The following is a 22,627-nucleotide window of genomic DNA, read 5'->3' on the forward strand; positions in this document are numbered from 1 at the left end:
AGTAAATATTTCAAGCCTTTACAGACCTGCAGCCTGTTTTTTTGTCATGCTAGGCTTTCCACAAGCAGGCAGCATGGGGACAACATATAAACAATGATAAAAGGGAACCCACTGAAGCTGTCATTGTAAAACTTTATATCTGATTGTGTGATGCTGTTTTAAGCCAGTCTGCCAAATTTCATCACTCTGAGTTGAAAAATAGAAAAGTTGCCTGTGATCCCCTCATCCCCCCTTAATGAGTTGTCATCATCATCATCAGTTTTTTTTTGCTTGTAGCTTTTGCACTGACTGTCTCTTGCAGAGTTCAGTTTTGTTACTCTTGTGCTAGTTTTTTTTTTTCAGAGCTGCTTTTCTCTGCGATGGGTGAAGCATCTTTCTCCGTTTTCTTCTTTTTTGGAATCGAAGGGCGTTGAGCTCGTCTCAGAGCCTCTTGTTTTCCTGTCTCTGTGCTCAGAAGCGGCACAGGCGGCTGACACGCAGTGGAGCCGGCTCGTCCAGCGTTGCCAAGTGCCTCCAGAAGCACCCGCTCACCGTGGTGCTCACCCTGCAGCACAAAGGTGGGTGGGCACCGCTGCAGCTGCGCGCACTGGCACGGCTGCGGTTCACGCCAGCCGAGGTCGTCGTCGGTTGTGCAGTGCAGTCTGTTTGGTGCTCAGGGTTGTCCCTGTTGCTTGAAACGCTTTCAGGACAGAAGAGAGGCGCCCAAACAAGCAGCAAGTATTTCGCTTCGTGCTCTTTGTGCGGCGATGAAGAACGTTGTCGGGAACACCCCTTTGCTGCCACAGGGTTGGGATTAGCTCGATGGTGAGGGTGAGGCAAGGCCGCAGGTGGCACAGGGGATATGGGAAAGGCCTTTATCCTGCAGTAAATATCAGTTAGGCTGATGATAGCTGCCGCAGTGGCTCAGTGGTTATGGCGCTTGGCTGCTGACCCGAAAGACGCGGGTTCGATCCCGGCCGCAGCGGCCGGGTTTCGATGGAGGCGAAATTCTAGAGGCCCGTGTACTGTGCGATGTCGATGCACGTTAAAGAACCCCAGGTGGTCGAAATTTCCGGAGCCCTTAACTACGGCGTCCCTCATAGCCTTAGTCGCTTTGGGACGTTAAACCCCATAAACCAAACCTAAAGCAGTTAGGCTGATGATGATGATGGCGACAACTATATTCTTTCTCTCAGCGCCATATAACGTAGCAGTGGTTTTCCTCAGCCTGGCTTGTTTTTGTTTTCAATGCTCATTTAAGTGACTGAAAAATAAGTTTGCCTTTCCGGGACGAGCACATGAACAGAGTATTATGCACCTTGTCAAGCTACCTCTGTGCATGCTTCTTGTTCTGTAATTTGGCCTGTGTTGTTGCGTGTTTCAGGGTACAGACTGCAGATGACATTTACGTACGTCATTCCCTTGCACATCGTCACGGTCACAGCTAACGTCTCCGAGCCACATGGAGTCTCAAGCGGTGTTTCTGCAAGGTAGGCATTCGGGTTACCTGTAGCATGACAAGTCTCCTTTTCAATTGGTTCATAACACTGCTCTTGGTGCTCATGGGGGTGTTCTTAAGCGTTTGAAAGCTGTTCCTTTACGGCACTGCATTAATTTGTTGTAATACCTGAATCGGTGATTGTTATAACATTGCTGCGGTCGCGTTTTCTCGTGCACAGTTTGACAGTTGAGTTTACTTGTTTTGGGGTTTGTTCTACTCTTAAAACATATTCATTGCTCGAAATTTGTTTGTTAATGTGCATACTTAACTGTAAGCCAATTCAGCACGCCATGTGAGGGTTACTATGTAATTAAATGTGCATTGAAGAGGAATTTGAACTCTCATTTTTACCGCTGTAACTCGATCTACACGTTCCAAGCGTTCTTGGAAACTTCGAATATTTCCCTTTGTGGCCGATTTCCCTAATTTAAATCCGATTAAATGTTCCGGCTCCTGTCTTTTTTTATTTTAATTTTCCACATACGGTGGGAGGAGTGTACCAACCTTTCAGCCAGTCCCCTGGCGGCTTGCTGCTCTGCCATTGGCGGAGTGATACGTAGTGATTTGCGAAAGCAAAGAGTCCACATGTATTTTTAGTTCCATGGGCGTAATTTGCAACTATGTTGTCTCTGACTGGGTCTATTTATTCACAGAAACCTAAAAAAAGAAAATAAAAACGAAAGCAAAGCCGCCACGTGGCTGCCTGAAAGGCACTCCACGCGTTGGTTGACTCCTCCCACCGTCTGCAGGGAATTAAAAAAAAAAGGCGGGAGCCGGACGTTAATCCGATTTAAATTAGGAAAATCGGCCGCACTGGCCAATCATTCGAGGTTCCCTTGGCAAAACGACAAGTTCAGATCTCTCTTCAGTGCACTTTTAAGTTTTTCCAGTTCCTGCTCCCCCCCCCCCCCCCCTTCTTCTTCCTTTGATGCCAGAACATATTTTGCCCATGAAGCACTGCCTATCTCTCTTGTTGCACTGCACTTGTGTCTGAGCCCATGAGTCTGTGTAGCTGGCCCTACTTGTGGCCCAGGTCACAGGGGCTTCTAGGACTGCTGATATAATTGTCTCCTCACCGTCACGGTAGCTCAGTGATTATGGCGTTCAGCTGCTGACCCCAAAGACGCGGGTTGAATTCCGGCCTCGATGGTCGCATTTTGATGGAGGCGAAATGCTAGAGGCCCATGTGCTGTACGATTTCAGTGCGCACTTTTACTTTTTATTTCTTTATTTGCCCCGCTGCGGTGGCTCAGTGGTTACGGCGCTCGGCTGCTGACCCGAAAGACGCAGGTTCGATCCCGGCCGCGGCGGCTGAATTTCGATAAAGGCAAAATTCCAGAGACCCGTGTACTGTGTGATGTCAGTGCACGTTAAAGAACCCCAGGTGGTCGAAATTTCCGGAGCCCTTCACTACGGCGTCTCTCATAGCCTCAGTTGCTTTGGGACGTTAAACCCCAATAAACCAAACCAACCAACCAATTTCTTTATTTACCGTATTTACCCAATTCCAATGTGCACCCAATTTATGGCACCAAGAAAAAAAAAATTTCAAGCTCTAATTCTTGCGCGCACCCGATTTCGGTGACGAAAAAAAAAAAAAAACTACAAGCCCCGCTTCTAACGTGCATGTGATTTCTGTGAGTGAAAATAATTTGCAACCGTTATTATATTTTCAGGCGAGAACAGGCTGTTTATTAGCCCGAACTTCATTCACTGTCACTTTCGGACCGCTCGTTCTCGCTCTCCGACTACAACATCTCGTTTTCAGTGCCGTCCATGGCATTAGAAATTCCGCATTTCTTGAAAGCACCTCGGTGGGGACGGGCATGTGATCCACATAAAGCTGCCGCATGAAGTCAGCCAGCTCATCTTCAAAGTCGGAAAACCTCCCCGCTTGCAGACCGTGGCAGCCTTTGCTTGATATTTTGCACTCAAAGATTGACTTTTTCAGTCTTTGCTAGTCGCGAACACAAGTCTCTGGCACATGAAAATGATGGGCAGCATGCCTATTGCCGCTCTGTTCTGCGTGCAGAATACTAACTTTGTGCTTAAAGTTATTCTCGTGGCGGACACGACGTCTCTTCGTGGCCGCTGCATCCATTCCCAAAAACGATATTGCACGGAGAGCCCGCCGGAGAACACCACCGTCACGCTACAGACGACGCTATAGCTTGCTATTCACGTTGTAAACGCAGCAAAAGTGAGGCGAGGCGGTTCGTCCTGTGAATTCTTTTGTGCCACGCTCGCTGACAGAAATGACAAGCACCACACCGGTTGAAAATGGCTCCTGCGACGCAGAAAACGACGAGCAAACGTGTCCCATTGTTGCCAGCAATTAGTGAGCTCCCACATCGTATAATGGTGATTACGATGGGCAGCTATGGGGCAGTTTTGGTTTGTACTCGAATCCAATGCGCATGAGATTTTGAGACTTATTTTCCCCGAAAAAAGGTGCGCGTTGGAATTGGGTAAATACGGTATTTTATCCTCATGGTGAAATTATCTATTATGTATTATGTATGTAGGATGGGGTATAGCTGATAATGATGGAAGCGTGCACAGCATCTAGTGGCAGGTCGGCCACACTAGTCAGATTCCTAGCGGTAGGAGACCACATTGCACTTTCCGCACAAGGGCTTTGTAGAGCACGGCTCTGCGATGTTGTCCATGCGAATGAAATCAACGGAGGTAACATCTGCTGTCTCGACGGTTACCTGCAACCTAGGAGCTAGAATGCATTGCACCCAAGCTTCAACTTTACTTCTTCAACTGAAGTGCCACTGGCCCGCATCCTGGCAGCACACCGCTTGCAAGGCATCGCTAGGCCTAACCTGCTTTGCATGGAAGCCGCTGCGGACGCTGGTTTGGAGCTATCCGCTGCCGTCGTTAAGATGTCTAATCTTGTTGCCAGTGTACTGTGAATAGAATAATCGCTTATTAATATTGAAGCACATTTGGTATGTATCCACAGCACCTTTGGCATCGAAGAAAGCCATGGTAGGGCCACTGCAGGGCTGTGGTTAGGTTGGCTTCATTGCATGACAGTGATGTGGCATAAAAAATGACTATAAGAGACTGAAGGCCTGCCTCAAGCACACTCCACGTTCACCCTGTCATGCGCTGTCAGCTGACGCTAAAGGCCGCACCTCTCGTGTCTGCGCATGGAAAGTGATCGAACTGTGTCGTTACGAAAAGCGCCACTAGCCGGCGCACGGCGCGTGGCGCACAGTTCGATACGTCAAACGGCTGACGAAATTGCGGTTCAATATACAACGTAGCTTTCTTACACTTTTACGCAAGATTTTCAGGGGGATAACCTGTGGGTTTGATATGTAGCCAATAATTTGAAGTATTCAGGTTCGATATTTATTTATTTATTTATTCATACTGTTAACCCTCTGCATGAGGGTCATTACAGGGAGGGAAACATATACAGACACAAGTGCAATTCTCTTCGCTAAAATATCTGTGATATATCTGTGCTCGACTCTGTAGTTAAAAAACAATATTTTTTTCTGCGCCATGTGGTGTTTTTTATTCTACACCTGATATTTTGTTTTTAGCCGTTCAACATCCAGCTACAATAGAATCTCAGTGATAAGAATGCAATTCATACGAGTTTCTGGATGATACGACTTCGCGAAATTCCCTAGCAGAGTGCGTTTCGTACAACATGCAAAAACTCAGATGTTCCAAACACGCTCCCGGGCCACAGCTGACAATATGAACACGTGAGCCGCGACAGCATACGTGATCACTAAGCTCTGCTTGTACATCGCCGACTCGGTGATCGCCAGTCATGCTGTACGCTTAGGGAGCTGTGAGTGGCAACGTACAGCCTGCACGTCACCGACATCACGATCTCCAGTCGTGCTGTATGCATCGCAAGTAGTGAGCTGTGCCAGACTAGCCTTAAATAAATCCCGTCAGCCATAAGCAGATCTGTGTGAATGCATCTCCCATGCTTTTGCATGCGGATTTTGCTAGTTTGGATGATACAAAATTTTGGGTGGCAGAAATTTTTTCACGACCCCTTGAGATTCGTATCAAGATTCTGCTTTGGATGACATACAGGGGTAATTCAACGGTGTTCATACCTTGTTGTGCTACATCTTCACGCAAGGTACCACATTTCTTGCAAAACTAATGCAGACATTGCTGGTCTTACCAGTCTTAGGATCTGAAACCAAGATGCAATCTGACAGCACTTGTTCACGTGGGTGTGTATGAAAATAGCGCATAGTAGTTATCGTTGTTGAATTGATGGGCACGTGTAAATCTTTTCTCCTTGTTCCGTGCAGCCCAGTTATGTGTCCATCCACCATTCTCGACAACATGTTTGGGGATGACAATGGGCTCTGTTCGCCCAACCCTGCCAACCACTTCCAGCTCAAGAAAAATGGGTGAGAAAGTATGATTTATGCTGAGTTGCGTTTTCACTGTCTGAATAGAGCTGCATCACATGGCATGCCTTATGAAGCGTATTGTCTAACATATGCGTAGATACAGTATACAACAGCTGTATCTTGCCGGTATTCACCTCTGGGGCAGAAACGTGGAGGCTAACAAAGAGGGTTCAGCCTAAGTTAAGGACAACGCAGCGAGCTATGGAAAGAAAAATGATAGATGTAAAGTTAAGAGATCGGAAGCGGGTGGAGTGGATGAGGGAACAAACACGAGTTAATGACATCCTAGTCGAAATCAAGAGGAAGAAGTGGGCTTGGGCAGGGCATGTAATGCGAAGGCAAGATAACCACTGGTCTTTAAGGGTAACGGAGTGGATTCCAATAGAAGGCAAGCGTAGCAGGGGGCGGCAGAGTGTTAGGTGGGCGGATGAGATGAAGTTTGCGGGGATACGGGGCCGCAGCTGGCAAAGGACAGGGTTAGTTGGAGAGGCATGGGAGAGGCATTTGCCCTGCAGTGGGCGTGGTCAGGCTGGTGATGATGATGATGAGTAGCACCTGAGGTCCCTTCCTTTAGTCCACGTCTTTCATGGATTGGAGACTCAACAGAGCTGCTGTGCAGCTTCAAACTTGTATAAAGTAGTAATCACAATGTATGATCATAATGAACCCACAGTGTGTGATCACAATGTATGGGTATATATAAACCTGGCCTCAAAAGCAAGAAAGAAATGATTTTATTGTTGCTTTTGCATGCAAACTGGAATAGCAGCCTCATTCTGTGTGTGTAATTTAATGAGTGCACCATTAAGGGGGCAAGCTGGTCTTAGAAAAAAAAAAAAAAATTTAATGAAGTCTCAATAATGGAGTCTTCAAGAAACGTATTTTTGCGTCCTGATTTCAAATATGTAATTTAATTATAAGTAAAGCAAGGCCTTGTGCACTTATATAATATGTTATGTAACTTTTTGCCAAGAACTTTCATTAAATTTTGCTGCAGGAAACTAGCTAGGACGCATGCCATTAGACTGTCTTGACATCAAACTATGCAATAAGGGCAAAATTATTATCCTGTCTATCATAGAAGTTGAGTTGGAGGGTTTTGAATTGGCGGCTTCACAAACGGGAAGAAACTGATTGTTTCACAATCCTATAACTCACCTTCTATAACAGGCAGGATGATAATTTTACCCTTATTGCATAGCTTGATGTCAAGAGAAACCAATGGCATGCATTCTAACCAGTTGCCTGCAGTAGAATTTCTTTCACTCTCTCGGCAAAAGTTATCAAACATATTGCGTAAGTGCACAACGACTTGTTGTACATAAAATTAGATTAAATATTTGGAATCAGCATGCAAAAATGCGTGTTCTCTGAACATTTAATTGTTGTGACTTCATTAATAAAAATTTATTCCTAAGACCCTCTTCCCCCCTTAAATCTCAAGCAGTGGGCCCTGAGTGTAGAGTGATTAACTACCTTCGCTGGAGTCATATTTTACGAAGTTATGGCAGTGGCTGTGCTGCTTGGCGTTGCATTGCTGCTTGGTAGTATGTTACCTCTGTTGGGCTGTGCAGCATTTGCAACGTTCATCTTCCGACCCCTGCCCAGGCTGGAGGACTTCTCCCAGGTGGTGTCCGAGGTGGGCAAGGCGTACCGGTGGGCACAGCGCCTCGCAGGCCTGGAGTTCCTGCAGGGCTGCGGTTCCGCTGCCGTGGTGGCCAGTCACGAGGTGGGCCGGGCGTTTGTCGAGGAGCTCGTGCAGACCGTCACCACCCGCTTCGCGGCACGTGTGGGCCTCTACGAGCAGCTGCTCTCACTGGGTGAGGGCACAGCCATGCTGGGCCTTTTCTCCTTCATCCCTTCTTTCATGGCACGGTTGAGGTGCTCACTGAGATATTCATTCTTTTTTTCTTGGTGCGGTTGAGGTGTTCGCTGAGATATTCATCCCTTCTTCCATGGCACGGTTGAGGTGTCCATTGAGATATTCATCCCTTCTTTCATAGCACAGTTGAGGTGTTCGCTGAGATATTCATCCCTTATTTCATGTCACAGTTGAGGTGTTCGCTGAGATGTTCATCCCTTCTTTCGTGGCGTAGTTGAGGTGTTCGTTAAGATATTCACCCCTTTCATGGCGCGGTTGAGGTGTTTGCTGAGATATTCACCCCTTTCATGGCGCGGTTGAGGTGTTTGCTGAGATATTCACCCCTTTCATGGCGCGGTTGAGGTGTTTGCTGAGATATTCACCCCTTCTTTCGTGGCACAGTTGAGGTGTTCGCTTGGATAGGATACAGGCGCTGTGCCTTTTTTTTTTTCACTGGCCAAATCACTTTCAAGGCGAAGTGGGTGAAGGTAGTGTAAGGGTGGAGAAGTGCGTAAATTTAGGTGGACAAGGGATTCGAAAAAGCACTCTAAGGAACCCAAAGGTAGTGTGGAACGGGGTGAGAACTGCGGGCTGCCAGTAGGACTCGGCGAGCTCCACGGCTGCATTACTGCTTCTTTGATAATGATCAGTGGAGGATGGTCGCACTCACGCGAATCCAACCGTTCTGCCGTGTTAACGTGTGTGTAATAATTGGAGCTACTACTTCGAGGGCTTCTTTCTTCAAGTGGGTGGTTCACTTGCAAAAGCCCTTTATCTTGCCTCTCTGCTCTTGCTATGCCCCTCTTATCGCAAACCTTTTTGTAGCGTGAGCCATATTGTCCACAGTTTCACCGTTTCGCATACTCCCTCCGTCGACCATACTGCGCATGCGCGAGGAGCGAGTGATGTCACTGTGCACAGCTGGTGCGTCTCGCCGCGCGTGCTTGTCATCGCCTCGCTGCACGCGCTCGCCACTGCCGCTGGCGCAGAGCCACGTGATGTCACTGCTCACGCTACGAATATCCTGGCATAGCAGAGCTAAGCCACTGCCAACTTTTTTGTGCTGCAAGATTGCGCATGACACTTCCTTGGTGCTGATCTTGGTGCAGAAAAGGGCGTGGTGCCAGTTCCTGCACAGCTGTCCGACCAGTTCCCCAGCAAGGTGACCTCGGTGCTGAAGCAGTGGACGCAGGTGACGCACGCCGATGTGGAGGTGAGCAGCTGCCATGCCTGGTGGTTTGTCTCTCTCTACCCGCTCATCGGTGGGCTGCCACCTAGGGTGGAAAGTCTGCGAGGTGTGCTTCTTGACGAAGTGAAGTGAGCAGTGTACCCACACTCTGACAGACAAGGGCTATCATCCCTTAAGGGGTTCAGGCTGGAGCTGACTGTTGCGTGCACTGTGGAAAAATGGTAGCTAGGGCAGCCACACTATGGTGACTAGTGTGATTCAGTTAAAAGCCGTGACTGCTGGTTCACGGCTGTAGAGACAGCTTTCTTTATGCACCGTATTTGTTACATGAAGTTTGAGTGTGACAGCATTATATATCGCATCGCGCAATTTTGCGTCCTGCTTTAGTCACAAAATCTACTGATTGGTCGAAAGGGCCATGATGTCACACGGTCATGACGCCATCACAACCTGCCCACTGTGACTGGGGGAAGTTAACTCCGTTAAAGTCAATTCAGTTGCCACATGTCCACCGTGGCACCTTGCATCATGCGATTTCATGCCTTGCCTTAGTCACAAAAGTCGCTGATTGGTCTAAAGGGTGATGACATCAGAAGGTCACATGACTAGGGCATGAAAAAAACTGAAACAAGAGGGAAGCGCACACTGGGAAACGGCGACGCAAGCAGGTTGGAACAGGTTATCGGCGGACTCACTCAGCGTATGATTGTGTGTGCAAATAAAGATGCTATGGCAGTGATAACGTTGTGTATGGTGTGAAAGAACTGACACTGATGCATAAACATGTAGCAGCAATGTTGCTTCTAATATGCAACTGCATAAATTTTTTCTCCAGTTCATCGGTTACTGAATGCATCTCGCATTATGTATATTCAGAACAAAGGTATGAATACAATGCGGTTATGAGTGTGCGAACGGTCAAAGTCTTGAATATGAATTAAATTTGTTTTATGTTGAGTTCATATTTGTAGGGGTGTGCGAATATTCGATAATTTCGAATATTCGATCGAATAGCACAGTATTCGATATTCGCTTCGAAACGATTTCTCGGTATTCGAAATTTCGAAGTATTCGCCTCGCGCGAATAGTGTTTCTGGGGCGCTTGCCCGCTTGCTTTATGTGGTTTCAGTTCCGAGTATTGCCGCATAGATGGCTTTTTTTTATCACGCTTTCAACGCTCGGGGGTCAGTCAATACACGAATCACAACCAGGTCGGGGTGCGAACCCAGCTACAAACGAAATAAAGGTGAGGGCGACGCGCTCTTGCGGAAGATCCTGCGTTCTGGCCGTCTCCGAGCCTCCGCACTAAAGGCTGCCATAAGCCGCGTCGCTGCCACCGTGTCGTGTCGAGGCAGACGCAAAGAAGGAAGAGCACAGCCATCAGTCGTCTAAGCTTCAAAACAAGAAACCTCAGTTTACTGTTGTTGTTGTTGCGACTGAGCGAAGGATGAAAAGGAAAGTGCACGGGCCTGCCGACTGGCTCTAGCCGAGCCACCACCGCTGCCACGTGCAGATAGAGGAGAGTTCAAAGATCAGAGGAAAGAAAGAAAAACGTAAAAAGATGCGCGTCACACAACGCAACAACCGCGTCCACCGCGGACGCTGGCTGGAAAATCAGATAAGCACCGAAGCCGCGCCCGCTCCACCGCCTCTCGATTTTTTTTCCCGTTAGAGTTGCGGAAAAGATTACCAGATAGGACAGATGCGAAGATAAACACGCAGCCCTACCGCGCTATCGCTTCACCCAGTCAGGTGACGAATCATGCGTACGGAACATGAGCGACCGTTCTCGGCAGCTTTCAAGCAAGCCATCATATTACCGGCGGAGGCGCGAAAAATTCAGCGGCAGCGCGGGGACTCGATGTCGCCGAAGTGTATACTTACGTCAATGGGAAGGGCGCCTTTAGCGTGTGATAATGCTAAGCTTATTGTGCACCTGTGGAGGATTACTGCCGTTAACGCTCGGCATCTACGACTGGCGTCTTTTCTTGCTATTCTGACTGCTTGCGCGTTGGTGGGAATGGAAGGCCGCCGTAATCAGGGCATTGAGCCATCTTCGGTGGTGTGCCGAACTCCGTCGCCGCAACTCGGGCACTCCTAAACGTTGGAGGCTGAGAGCATTCTTGATGGAAGCGCGATGCTGAGTGCTGCTCAGAGGTACTACCGGGGACAATTTTGCCAGGACGCGCGAGCGGTGTGAATGACGTTTCGCTTGCGGCGCGAGTTTTGTACAGCCGTTTCCATTCTTGCTTGAGGGAATGCAAGTCTGGGAATGTAAAAGTTGTTCTTCCAGTATAAATTGCCAGTAAAAATTGTTCTTCACTCTAGGTGTTAAAATTTTGAAGTGTGGTTTTAAATAAAGCCTCAGAGCAGTGTGTAATGGAATCGTGTGTTGGGAAAATAAATGGTTTTGGAAATGCCTACTGTCACTCAGCCTCCTTTTAGTGCCAGAAGTACTATTCGAACTATTCGCTTCGAAATTATTCGAAGAAAATCGCTATTCGCTTCGAATTCGCTTCGAATCAAAAAACCACTATTCGCACACCCCTACATTTGTATTCGAGAAATTGATATTCAAGAATTTCCGAATACTCAAAAGTTCCTGAATAATCACCAGCGATTGTATATGTACTGCGTTGACTGTCATGAATTTGGCCATGGCAAAAGCACAATATCTGGACAAATTATCTAAGAGTCGAGTTTAAAGTGTGAGGAAAACAAAACAAGTGCGCGCTCTTTGCTTTCTGCTTCGGCATTTATCGCGTCGAAGGAGTTTATGGGCTGATCAGTCCTGCACTGTGGAACATGAACATTTGGGTGGTGATCTCTGCAAGACGAGTGCATTGGAGGAATAAATGTATTGCGTTAGCTTATTGTTAGTGTAATATTTTGTGAAAGTGCACAGGTGAGAAATGCAACATTGCATGGAAAGTGTTCTTTTCAGTTTTGAAACATTGGCATGACGTTGAGTAACTAGACACTGTAAATCTTGCAGACCGAGTTTGCACTGATTCAAGCAAGGCACTGAGAGAGTCACATCAACAGGGCCACAAAAAGTCAAACGATTGAATTCTACTAAGAATAAAAACTGAATAAAGTTGCCTGCAGTGTCCCTTTATTGTTATTGCTTAGGCTAAAAAGGCATCCCTTGGAAGTTTAGATTTTGTGTAGAACATAAGGTGCCTTTCATTTATGAAAACCACACTTTATGAAAATTGGTTGCCGCCATTTGTCTGGAGGGCTTCCTTTGAGGCGCATCTGCCACTTCGTTCTTGAATTGTATCCAACGATAGTTGTTGGTTAGTGCTGGCATGCTTGCGCAGTCTCAAGCACTGCGCTCTTGCTGATTGTGTGCCTCATTGTCCATTCAGAACCACCCGTCTCACAAGGAAATGGAGGACCTGGGCGTGATACGAGGTGACGAGCTTGTGTACCAGGCTGTGTTTCGGCGAGGATCCGGTACGTTGCTGGGGACGTTTTGCACTGAGGTTGACTTGGCTCAGAACAAAATCAGACATACTCAGACAAGCAAGCTAGCATGATGTCACAAATGTCATTTTCTTGTCCGGTGCGTGGTTTCAGTGGTGCAGGTGGTGATAAACCGATTAGACATCCGCGTTGCCTTTTGCATTCTCCATGGGCAATAAAATGGCAGGTACTGTGACATTGGTGAATACCGTATTTACTCGCGTAATAGGCGCACATCTAGTTAGGGCGCGAAAAATCAGATTTTTTTTATTTCCGCGCATAATAGGCGCGCCCCGAACTTGGCACTGTGATCAATACTGTATTTACACGATTGCAAGCCGACGCCTCACCACCCCCCGCTTCCCAATCTTTTTTTTAACAAAGTTTTTGCTGAACTGACTACTAGTCCCTACTAGTGCTGCTGCCGTCGCAGCTGCTGCGGACCCACAGCACGTACAACGACATCACGTAGAACAGCCGCACACAGTTTTCAGGGAGGCTCACTTTAAACGTCTGTTTGGAAAGCTTCATCTCCAGCCGGAAACGTTCCCGACTTAGGCCCACGAAAACCTCGGCGCTTGGAGTCGCGTACGAAAATTTAGGGACGCCGCAGTCGCAACTGCCGCACTTCTCGGCCAAGTCGTATTTTCCGACCTGCCGCACGCTTGCCGTGTTCGAGAGCAAACTCCCAGCCGTGTAGCTGTTAAGGTGCTTGCCCGTCCAGCTAAAACAGCAACGCTTCGCGGCAAAGCCATAAACCACGATAACTATCGCGCTACCGCAAGTCCCGACACTTGACAGCAACAACAACAACGAAAAAAAAACTGGAGCTGGTGATGCTGATGGCGATATAGATAGCAAAAGCTCGCGGCGAAGGAAAACGATGATGATGATGATGAGCTTAGCCTTGGGCGCTCTCCGTGGGCGGGGTCTGGAAGCTCCTGTGCACGTGTGTGGCCTCCGCAATCAAGCGCCCGTTGCGCGCAGCCGGAGCCGATCGCGGAGGCCTCGGCGCGTGCATTCCGAAGGCTATTCCCGCGTGTCGTGGAAAGTTTCGGTGCGGCCCTTACACGGATCTTTTTTTTTTTTTTTTTAACATTTTCTCCGCGAAAACGGGGTGCGGCCCGTACTTGAGTGCGTTTGCGCGGTGTGTTCAATTTTGCGAGTCGAAAAATTTCCGGAAATTTTACCCCGCGTAATAGGCGCACCCTGAACTTTGAGCCGGATTTTTTGTGAGCCGGATTTTCTGGAAAAAAAGTGCGCCTATTATGCGAGTAAATACGGTACTCTCTGTGAGGTCCTGCACTGCCTCTGTGCACTGTATTTCGAAGTCTCATGGAAGAACTAAATGATTACGTCTTTGCAGCTGTAAAGGGAAGAAAAACTATGTTACTCATTGGGAAACTCTTTTTTTTTTCCTTTGTGGTGGTTGTTGTCATTCCCGCTGAGCCCAGTGATCGCAATTCTGACCTGACTGTGTTCCTGGCTCCCTCAAGCTCACTGTCTACTGTGTGCAAGCACCACTGGGCTAACCTTGTGAAATCACAGAGGGAGCAGTAACAGTTGCCAAAAACAAAGTATTTGTTTTTAGCAACTGTTATCATCATGTTTATGTTATCATAGAAGGTACCAAGTGCAGGCTGTTAAACATTATCACAGTGGGATTCCTGAAGGACCCCGAAATTTTGCTGTAGCATCTGGAGCGATAAAAACATCAGTCATTCACTGCATAGCTCGTGCCATTGAAAACATTTACAGCCAGCCTTGCACATGCTACAGCTGCCTGAAATCGTTGATGCAAGTTTCATATATGAGTGGGAAATTAGTCTGGGGATCATGGATTACTGCCCGCATTGTAATCGTGTAACTTTTAGCACCGTCTGACGATTTTCCTGCATTGTGGGTGCTGAAAATGAAACAAGCAAACATTTGGACTAGTTTGCTGCTCATTCACTTGCAAAGGCATGTCTTTATGTCGTCATTCCATTGAACAAAACAGTACTGTGTGGCTTGATGAGGTCACCAAAACTTTTCCCACCTTCAAGCAGCAGTTACCTTGAGTTGTACGTTGGGCTGCCATTGCCACTGTGATCCCGAGCAGCAGTGGCATGACAGGCTTACCTTTCAGCATTCTTCCTTAGCCCTGCTCTCCTCTCCATTTTTGTGCGCAGCTATGCTCAAGGCCTTGGTGCTCTTGCACGACAACTACCCACGCGACGCACCGCTGTTACTGCTGACGCTTCACCTTCGCGAGGAGTGCTCCAGCCGAGATGACGACGCTGTAAAAGTGAGTGGCGTTACACATTGCGGGTGAAACCTCTCAATACCCAGCAGCAGTTCGAATGTGGTCGCTTCGAACGTGATGGCAGCCCCGCTACCAGCTTTGCTCTGCTCACAGAATTGCGCAAAAATCCAGTTGATGTCTGTTAAAAGAACATGTGAGCCTTGTGTGTACTGTTTAACTGGCCTGTTTTGTGTAAAGTGTCGGTTCACTGGGTGTCCACTCTAGCATATATGCGGGGGTGGCTCTTTTTGCATTTGTGTAAGGCTCAAGAGGGTTCAGCTTAAGTTAAGGAGAATGCAGCGAGCTATGGAAAGAAAAATGATAGGTGTAACATTAAGAGATCGGAAGCGGGCGGAGTGGGTGAGGGAACAAACACAGGTTAATGACATCCTAGTCGAAATAAAGAGGAAGAAATGGGCTTGGGCAGGGCATGTAATGCGAAGGCAAGGTAACCGCTGGTCCTTGAGGGTAACGGAGTGGATTCCAATAGAAGGCAAGCGTAGCAGGGTACGGCAGAAAGTTAGGTGGGCGGATGAGATTAAGAAGTTTGCGGGGATACAGTGGCCGCAGCTGGCAAAGGACAGTGTTAATTGGAGAGACATGGGAGAGGCCTTTGCCCTGCAGTGGGGTAGTCAGGCTGATGATGGTGATGATGAAGGCCCAAAAGATGTATTCCTGCACATGCAGTCAGCACAGCAAACGAGTTTTTGAAACAGGAGGGAGCAAAGTATCAGCTGTGGTTTTGTTCAATGAACTCGGTAGTTCCTGCTCTATTTTTTTTTTCCGCACTCTTTTCACTTGTTTGCAACTTGGGCTAGCTACCCTTGCGATGGACTTGCTGCGTGGTCTATTGATTCATGTCAGGGCTTTTTTTCCACAGCTAGAGTCATCTTTACCAGGACTGTAGCAGTAAATGCAAGCTAGTAAAGGTGTTGCCAGTCACTTACAAGTTCCCATTGTGTTGTCACCTTCCTGTTCTTGTCCTGTCCTTAACTGCCATTAATTTCATTTTGTTTTCAACATGTTCCAACTAGCCAAGAACACACTTTACTTCTGGGTACCAGCACAGGGCTTCTTTCAATGTTTGCAGCGTGAAAAGTGCTGTCTTTGTAAATTGCATAGAAGTTTGGCAAATCAAAACCCGCTGTGGTGGCTCAGTAGTTACGGTGCTCAGCTACTGAGCGGGAGGACCCGGGTTTAATCCTGGCCACTGCGGCCATGTTTGATGCAGGTGAAACACAAACCCCGGCCCGACCCGAGGTGGTCTAAACTAATCCTGAACACTTCACTGCAGCACACATCATAGCCCATATATCGCTATGCGACGTTAACCCTTTGCGGTCCTTAACTTTTACCCGCTTCACAGCCGTTCCGGTCCGAAACTATTTTGCTCATTCTCGGTGCTGTGGAAGAAAACAAAGAAAAAACTGTGCAAGAACATTTCCAGAAATATTTATTTTTGAGGCTTCTGTTCCTGCCCAAAACCCTCGACGGTGCTATCGCAGGGTGCGATGTCGCTCGAAGCATTTGCCTGGGTGCAGTCAGGGATTTTGACGGCGCATTTCGCAGAAAAACACTGTTTCCTTCCTGCCCCCTTTGGCTTTGCGGTCAACCGTACAATCTTTGCTGCTTCAGCCTGTGAGCTTGTAGATGAAGTGAGGCCTGCCATCTAGCCTTTCCTCACCGTTAAAACGAGCAGGTTGGCCCCGTTTTTTTAGCACGGGCCCTCGCGTCACCGACCAGCTGTTGAGTGAAGTTTCGCCAGGACTGGAGGTGTCGCTGCCTTTTTAGGCCCTGTCTGAGTTGCCGTAGTCTCATCAAAATGAAGCTGTTTACAGTGGACAAGGTAGCCTCGCCAGACTGTTGCATGTGGTCTCGTGTCACCCACCGGCACCAGCGCAGTTGTCGTTGCCGCCACTTGATTCCGTGATTTGCCTTCTTCGTCATCTGATGAGTGGATTCGAGGTCTCCGTCATCTTATGCTGGCACATAGTTTTCTTCTTCACTGAAATTATCATCACTTTCACTGAAAGCTTGGCAATTTTTGCCGTAGAAGGCACTCTGCGAGAACGTGGCCATGCTGCTTTGCCAGCGGCGTGTAAACAGAACCACAGAACGCTCGTACGCTTGCTTCTGCCGAAGCTTCAAAGCACTTAGGTATGTGCTGCCCTCTAGTGTAACAATTTACAAACGTATGAAAGAAAACTAGTTTAGTATTTGTCTGAGAGATGGCATGTCCTGTGTAGCAAGCCAATACGCGTGCAATTCAACCATGGAAAAGCTTGTTGGGCCGTGCCCTACAGCAGACCGCCACGACCGAGTTGTATTGTCGGGCAGGGCGTGACTAAGGACCACAAAGGGTTAATAGCACAATTTTCAGTTTACAACTTTTTTTTTTTTTTAGATTAATTGATTAGTGCTTTGTTAGATGCAACTACAAGGCCCTGCTGTGCCCTGAGTGGAAGCCCGTTTTACAGGAGCTGGAGCGCGAACTGAACGTGCACTGCGTGGAGCAGGTGCAGGCGCAGGCGGGCAATCAGCTGCTGAGCTGCCAGCTTCAGCACCTGCTGGTCTGCATGGACGTGCTGCTGGAGTCCATGTGCGACCAGCTGGACGCACCGCGAGAGTTCTCCAGGGACAAGGTGCTTGCCCGCGTCGCAAGGTCAGTGACGTTCCGTGTCAGTGGCGACAGCACCAACGCTCTGAAGTCGAACTACCCGCAGTTGCAGTTCTAGAATGCACGGGGGGCTCCGTATGGAGCTGGGGATGATCTGAAATCACTTTACAGTACTCTCTTTTTGGGCCGTGAATCACATGGAGAAAGAGAGAATCGGACTGGGTTGGTATAGTCAGATTGCCAGCACTGGCTCAGATTTCGGGAGAATACATCTTTGATTCAGGCCGCTAGGCGCACATGAAATTATATTTCTTCATCGTGGAGCATTTGCTTAGACGGTTGCAAGTTAAAAAATTGTTTCAATCGAATTGCTCAGTTCAGTTTTTCGAATTGATGAATTCAGTGTTTTGAATTGATAGAACTCCAAATTGAATTTTGAATTGAATTTAAATTGTTTGGGGTGCAGAAAATGGAATAGTGCAGAAGTAGCAAGGGATTGTCTCTCTTTTCGATGTCCTTTTTGGCAACCTAGGCAGCCACAGCTGTTTGCAGTAGCTGTAGCCCACTGCCTCCCATTTGTGTTGAGGTGCTTATAATAGCTCGCAACTCGGCTACCATGCAGTTGATTATGCAGAGATAATCGGGAGCCGTATGTATGAGGGATGAATTTGGAAGGTTCTGAAAGGAGATCAAATTCTGGATTGTTCAGATTTCGGTGTATTCAGATACTCCTCCAGCATCACCCGTTCTAACAAGGATCACCCCATCATGAGTAGCGGTCTTCAGTATTACGTGACTTTAATCTCACAGCACTGCCGTGTTTGTTGCCTGTGCCACTCGAGGGAAGGTCTGAAGAGCATGGGAAGTTTTACCAAATGCACTTGCTTGTAGGTGTTTGTTTTCGGTTGAGCGCATTATCAGATGTAAGTCAACAAATTTATATTCTGGTAAGGAGCGCTTTAATAATACTAGTACTGAAGGAAAAGGATAAGGCAGATTTCAGAGATTTTGTGGCTTTTGGCACAGCTGACTAGACACAGTAATGAGGACACAGCAAAGCGCCGCTCGAGAGATTTGCCGCCGATATTTGACCTTACACAGCATGCATGCACACTTCCAGATTGGCTTGCATTCGTAGGTCACTGATGACGAACGGGAGAAGGTTAAGCCTGGAAAAATGCCTCTTTTTCTGAATGTTCGCATTTTTTTTTTTTCTTCCAATACAGGGGTCCAGGCAGGAGCCGGCCGTATAAGTTTCTCGCCAAGCCAGGCATCTTTACGCAGAGGACATAAACACATATGTGACACTGCACTTTGTAAAAATGTGTGGCCAATAAAACAGAGGTATTGGCAAATCCATTTGTGTGCCCTTGTTCATTATTTGATGTTTACTTTGGCTTTTGTCTCTAGCTACTCTCTATAGTGTGCTTATCTTATCCCGTCACTCACCTAAATATTTGCCATTAATAGTGAGAGAAACGTTTGCATGCCAGAACTGTGCACCTTTGGATCTGTGGATGCCCATTCAGCTCCTTCGAGCTGTCTCTTTACATTCGCATGCAGCATTCAATGCCAAAAGTCGATCATATGTAACCCTCCACCTCCCAAATTAATTTTTTAAAGAGTGGTGAAAAAATGCAGATTTTTTTGCGTTTGATTCTACAAAGAACAGAAACAGCAAAAAGAAGTTAACTGTGTTCACACATAAAACACTGAAATAAATGATTGAATAGTTGAGCTTCCCTACAAACATCTATGGTAGCGCGAAACACGGCACATCTCTTTTGAGTTGGATTAATATGGTACTCTCAAAGCAGATGCTGCACACAGCTCCGCTCCATAGTCTTTGGACCGCGTCCTGGTTTCTTTTCAGTTGCTTTTTGTTTCTTCGCCCTCTGACAAGTTGAAGCGATGACGTCAGTGCTTGAAGTCTGAAGAGTCTTGGGGGGGGCTCTGGGACCCTCACCAGTATTTGGTAAGGAATCCGAGGCTCCCCGTGGCAGAATGTAGGAACTGTATGAATTCGAAGCTGACAACCATTTTTATTCTTGTCAGTGGTGGTCGGGACATTTCTTTGTTATCATTTCGAAAATTTCACTGATTTTTAGTAAGATTCATGAGCATGTTTTGTAAAACCTTAGAAAAAGGAAAATCAAAAGTCGGCAACACTACGCAAAGGTTGGAAGAAAAAGGCAAACCTGTGCCCTCGCACCACTGGTCACCTCAGAGCTAGCACACTGGCAGAGCATGAGGATCGTTTGTTTCAGATCTGTCACAAACTGAGAAGTGACCTTGAAAACTGATTTCTCACCTTCGTATAAAACGATGTGCAAAACAGGCCGCCAGCCATTTTTTGTCCCTCTTTATTCTCTCCACCTGAATCACTAGAGGCCCTCCTTTGATAGAATCAGACTTTAAGCACTGAATGACGTGTGTATGTACCACGGAAAGTGGTGTACGAAAAGACCTGGCACCAAGTTGTTGGACGCACTTTTTCTTATGTCGGCCTTCGAGGTTGTATGCCTCAGCCATCTGAACCTCCACTGCGTTCATCCTGAACCAAGTGTATCTCCTTCCAACCTCTGAATCGAAAACAATAGCAAAGGTGGGGAATTGTCAACGTTGACCCCCATCCATCCACTGCTAGTACACTGAAATGCTGTCTTCAGGATCCATAGTCTCCAAAGTGAAGTACAACAGCTCAGTGGCATCACCCGTACTTTCAGAAGAGAGTTCGATTTCAGCTTCTGAATCTAGGGAAACATCGACGCACCTTCGTTTTCGACCCGTTTTTATAAGCAAACTCGTCCACGTGGGAATTGTCCCCACCGTAGGCCGCCATACGTAGTGGCCTGTTATTAGCATTAAAGTTATTTTTGGCAGGCATTGCTGGACCATCAGGTTTTTTTTTTTTGTTGGAGGGAGGGGGGGAGCGGTGCAAACTGTGGATGATAACGGGTCACAGGTAGTCTTCGGTAGCGAAAGGGTGTAAAAAGAAGCAAACGGAGCCGCTATATGGTCGAGTCTCGACAATTAGAATTCAACAGGGGCCAAACATTTGTGCGAATCAACGATAATTCGGAGGGGCCCAAGCAACGGGCGCTTGCGCCGCTCTCACCATCTCTAGCGACTCTTTAACTCCGCCGTCCGGAACTTTGCCCGCGGTCGGATCTCCGGCCCAGCTGCCCGGCTGCTTGCCACCTTCCCCCCACCCGACCACCCCATTCAGTTAATATGGGTGCCTGCTCACACGGGTCACCCAGGTAACCAAGCAATTAGCCAATCAGGGCCTGCCACCGCCTTGGGGCGATGCTCGCGAGTGTATGATCTCGTATCACGAAATCTCCCTCCATTATCGATGATTTGCAAGCCGTATACCCCCTGCTCACAAATCTTACCAGACTACAATAGGTGACGTGGCGCCATCTTCAGTCCCGCACATTCCCATCCCCTGCTTTTTTGACTTTGGTCCATCCAGGACTGTTCTGGCCAAAGTGTACCCTATGTGGGGCACCTAAAGCAGATTTCAATTGCATCATGTTTGAATGCTCGGAGTTTCACCCTCCAGCCGCTTGGCAACCCTCAGACCTCTGGCAATGGGAGGCTGCAGTGTCCGGCTCTGACCCGGCCATTCAAGAGCGGCTGGTGCACTGGGCTTTGGTAGCCGCTGGGAAGCACCAGCTTCCGGCTACAACACATAGCCTGGAGCCGACCTGTCATTAGGATGTATCCATTTATTTTTCACCACCACCAAAGGCCGAGCATGCCACATTCCTCTGCTCAATCCACACCCTCCTCCTACCGCGGTAACCACCCAACACCTGTTTGCAACCCAAACAATTAACGGGCACTTGCCCCGCACACCGCCTCTGTACAGTCTTTGTCAAAAGTAACCAGGCTGCATGGTTTGCTTCTAGCTCGTACAGTGGAGCCCTTACAGCTTCCCTTAAGCTGAGATGGTCGTTAAAGGTAAGAAATGGGGGTCTTCTTACCTTCCAACACTTTTTGATCTTTAGGAAAGCCACAAGGGCTCCACTATACAATCTAGAAGCAAACCATGCAGCCTGGTTACTTTTGACAAAGACTGTACCTCTCCTCGGACGTCTCATTTGACAGCAGTAGCCGCATACATCATACAACTGGGAAGTGTGTCGCTCGCGGGCAGCGAGCGGGTCGTTTCACCAATGAAAGCTCAGGGCGGCACGAGAAGGTACTGTAAGAGGAGATGTCCTCTGTCACCTTTGTTGTTCATGTTGTACCTACAAGGGTTAAGGCCAAATTAGAGACGAGCAGACTATAGGCTTCAAGCTATCTTTTTTCAAGCAAGACGATCCATCCATCCGTCCGTCCGATCAAGGGGGTCGCCTGTATTTTGGTTAACGAACATGCTGTTCTCACGCGAGAGCGTTACAGGCCCGTTACACAGAAAATCCAGTGTTGGCTTTCTGAGCGAAAAATCGCGAGCATGACGCCGACAGGTGGTAGGCAGATAGCCTTTCGTTAAGAAAACCACGCAGATAAATATGCAACCTAACAATGCTTTTGAGTATTTGTATAAATTTAGATACAAAAAATTGGAGGGGACACTTAAGCTCCGCCTTCAGGGTATGACGCAGTGGCATAAGGGGTTAAGTCCCATATATGCAGAAGGCCCTTCTCTACTTTACATTGATAGATTCCTGGGAGTCCTCATACCCCTCCTGGTGCAGCGGTTAAGACCACTGCGCTGCAATGGCATATGCTCCCAGGGGTGGGCCTCATGTGGCCCAGGTTGCTCTTCCCGATCGAAAAATCATTAACTGCCACCTGCCACGGTGGGCAGGTTGTGGTGACGCTGCAAGATCACGTGGTCTAGGTGGCCTACCTGCCTCCTAGGTTGCTCTCTGGGGACCACCTGCCATATCTATGCTCCTGGTTTTTCACTCGCAACACCGACACCGGATTTTCTGGTGAACGGGGCCTTTAACACTGTCGCGTTAATACTTGAAGAGAATATAAAAAAATGGCTGAGGCTTAGCTAAGGTTAAGTCTAGTCAGATGCGAAGCATATTGATGGCTAGGCTTGGTAATACATGGCTTTCCTTGGTTGAATACTTGGTCATTTTAATATAACCACTAGAAGCCTTCGTCGTGGGGGAAGACAACGGCATGGCTACAGCGGAACGCCAACCCCGAGACGCGCGTTGGGTGAGCGCCTGGATTGCCACGGAAGCCGCGTCCGCCTGCCCGGTGGAGCGAGCGTTTCACCTACACCGAGTGTGAACGCGCGTTCGAAATGCGCTGGAATGCCGCTCGAGGACATTCCGGCGTCTGTGCGATGGC

General features: G+C 47.9%; 1 protein-coding gene across 2 annotated transcripts in view; it reads left to right on the plus strand.

Annotated features, from left to right (window-relative positions):
- thoc5 (THO complex subunit 5) overlaps nucleotides 1-18,664 on the plus strand; it is a 47,053-nt gene extending 28,389 nt beyond the window's left edge. For both annotated transcript variants that reach the window (XM_089573277.1, XM_089573278.1), the window contains 9 exons: nucleotides 455-557; nucleotides 1,364-1,469; nucleotides 5,782-5,883; nucleotides 7,495-7,706; nucleotides 8,857-8,960; nucleotides 12,308-12,395; nucleotides 14,576-14,691; nucleotides 17,166-17,350; nucleotides 18,532-18,664. In XM_089573277.1, the coding sequence (XP_089429403.1) occupies nucleotides 455-557; nucleotides 1,364-1,469; nucleotides 5,782-5,883; nucleotides 7,495-7,706; nucleotides 8,857-8,960; nucleotides 12,308-12,395; nucleotides 14,576-14,691; nucleotides 17,166-17,350; nucleotides 18,532-18,598 (1,083 nt within the window). In that variant the 3' untranslated portion in view covers nucleotides 18,599-18,664. The remainder of the gene's footprint in view (nucleotides 1-454; nucleotides 558-1,363; nucleotides 1,470-5,781; nucleotides 5,884-7,494; nucleotides 7,707-8,856; nucleotides 8,961-12,307; nucleotides 12,396-14,575; nucleotides 14,692-17,165; nucleotides 17,351-18,531) is intronic.
- Nucleotides 18,665-22,627: the final 3,963 nt, after the last annotated feature.

This window comes from Amblyomma mixtum, chromosome 2, assembly GCF_055824585.1.
Source record: "Amblyomma mixtum isolate Tamu chromosome 2, ASM5582458v1, whole genome shotgun sequence".
Lineage (NCBI taxonomy): Eukaryota > Metazoa > Arthropoda > Arachnida > Ixodida > Ixodidae > Amblyomma > Amblyomma mixtum.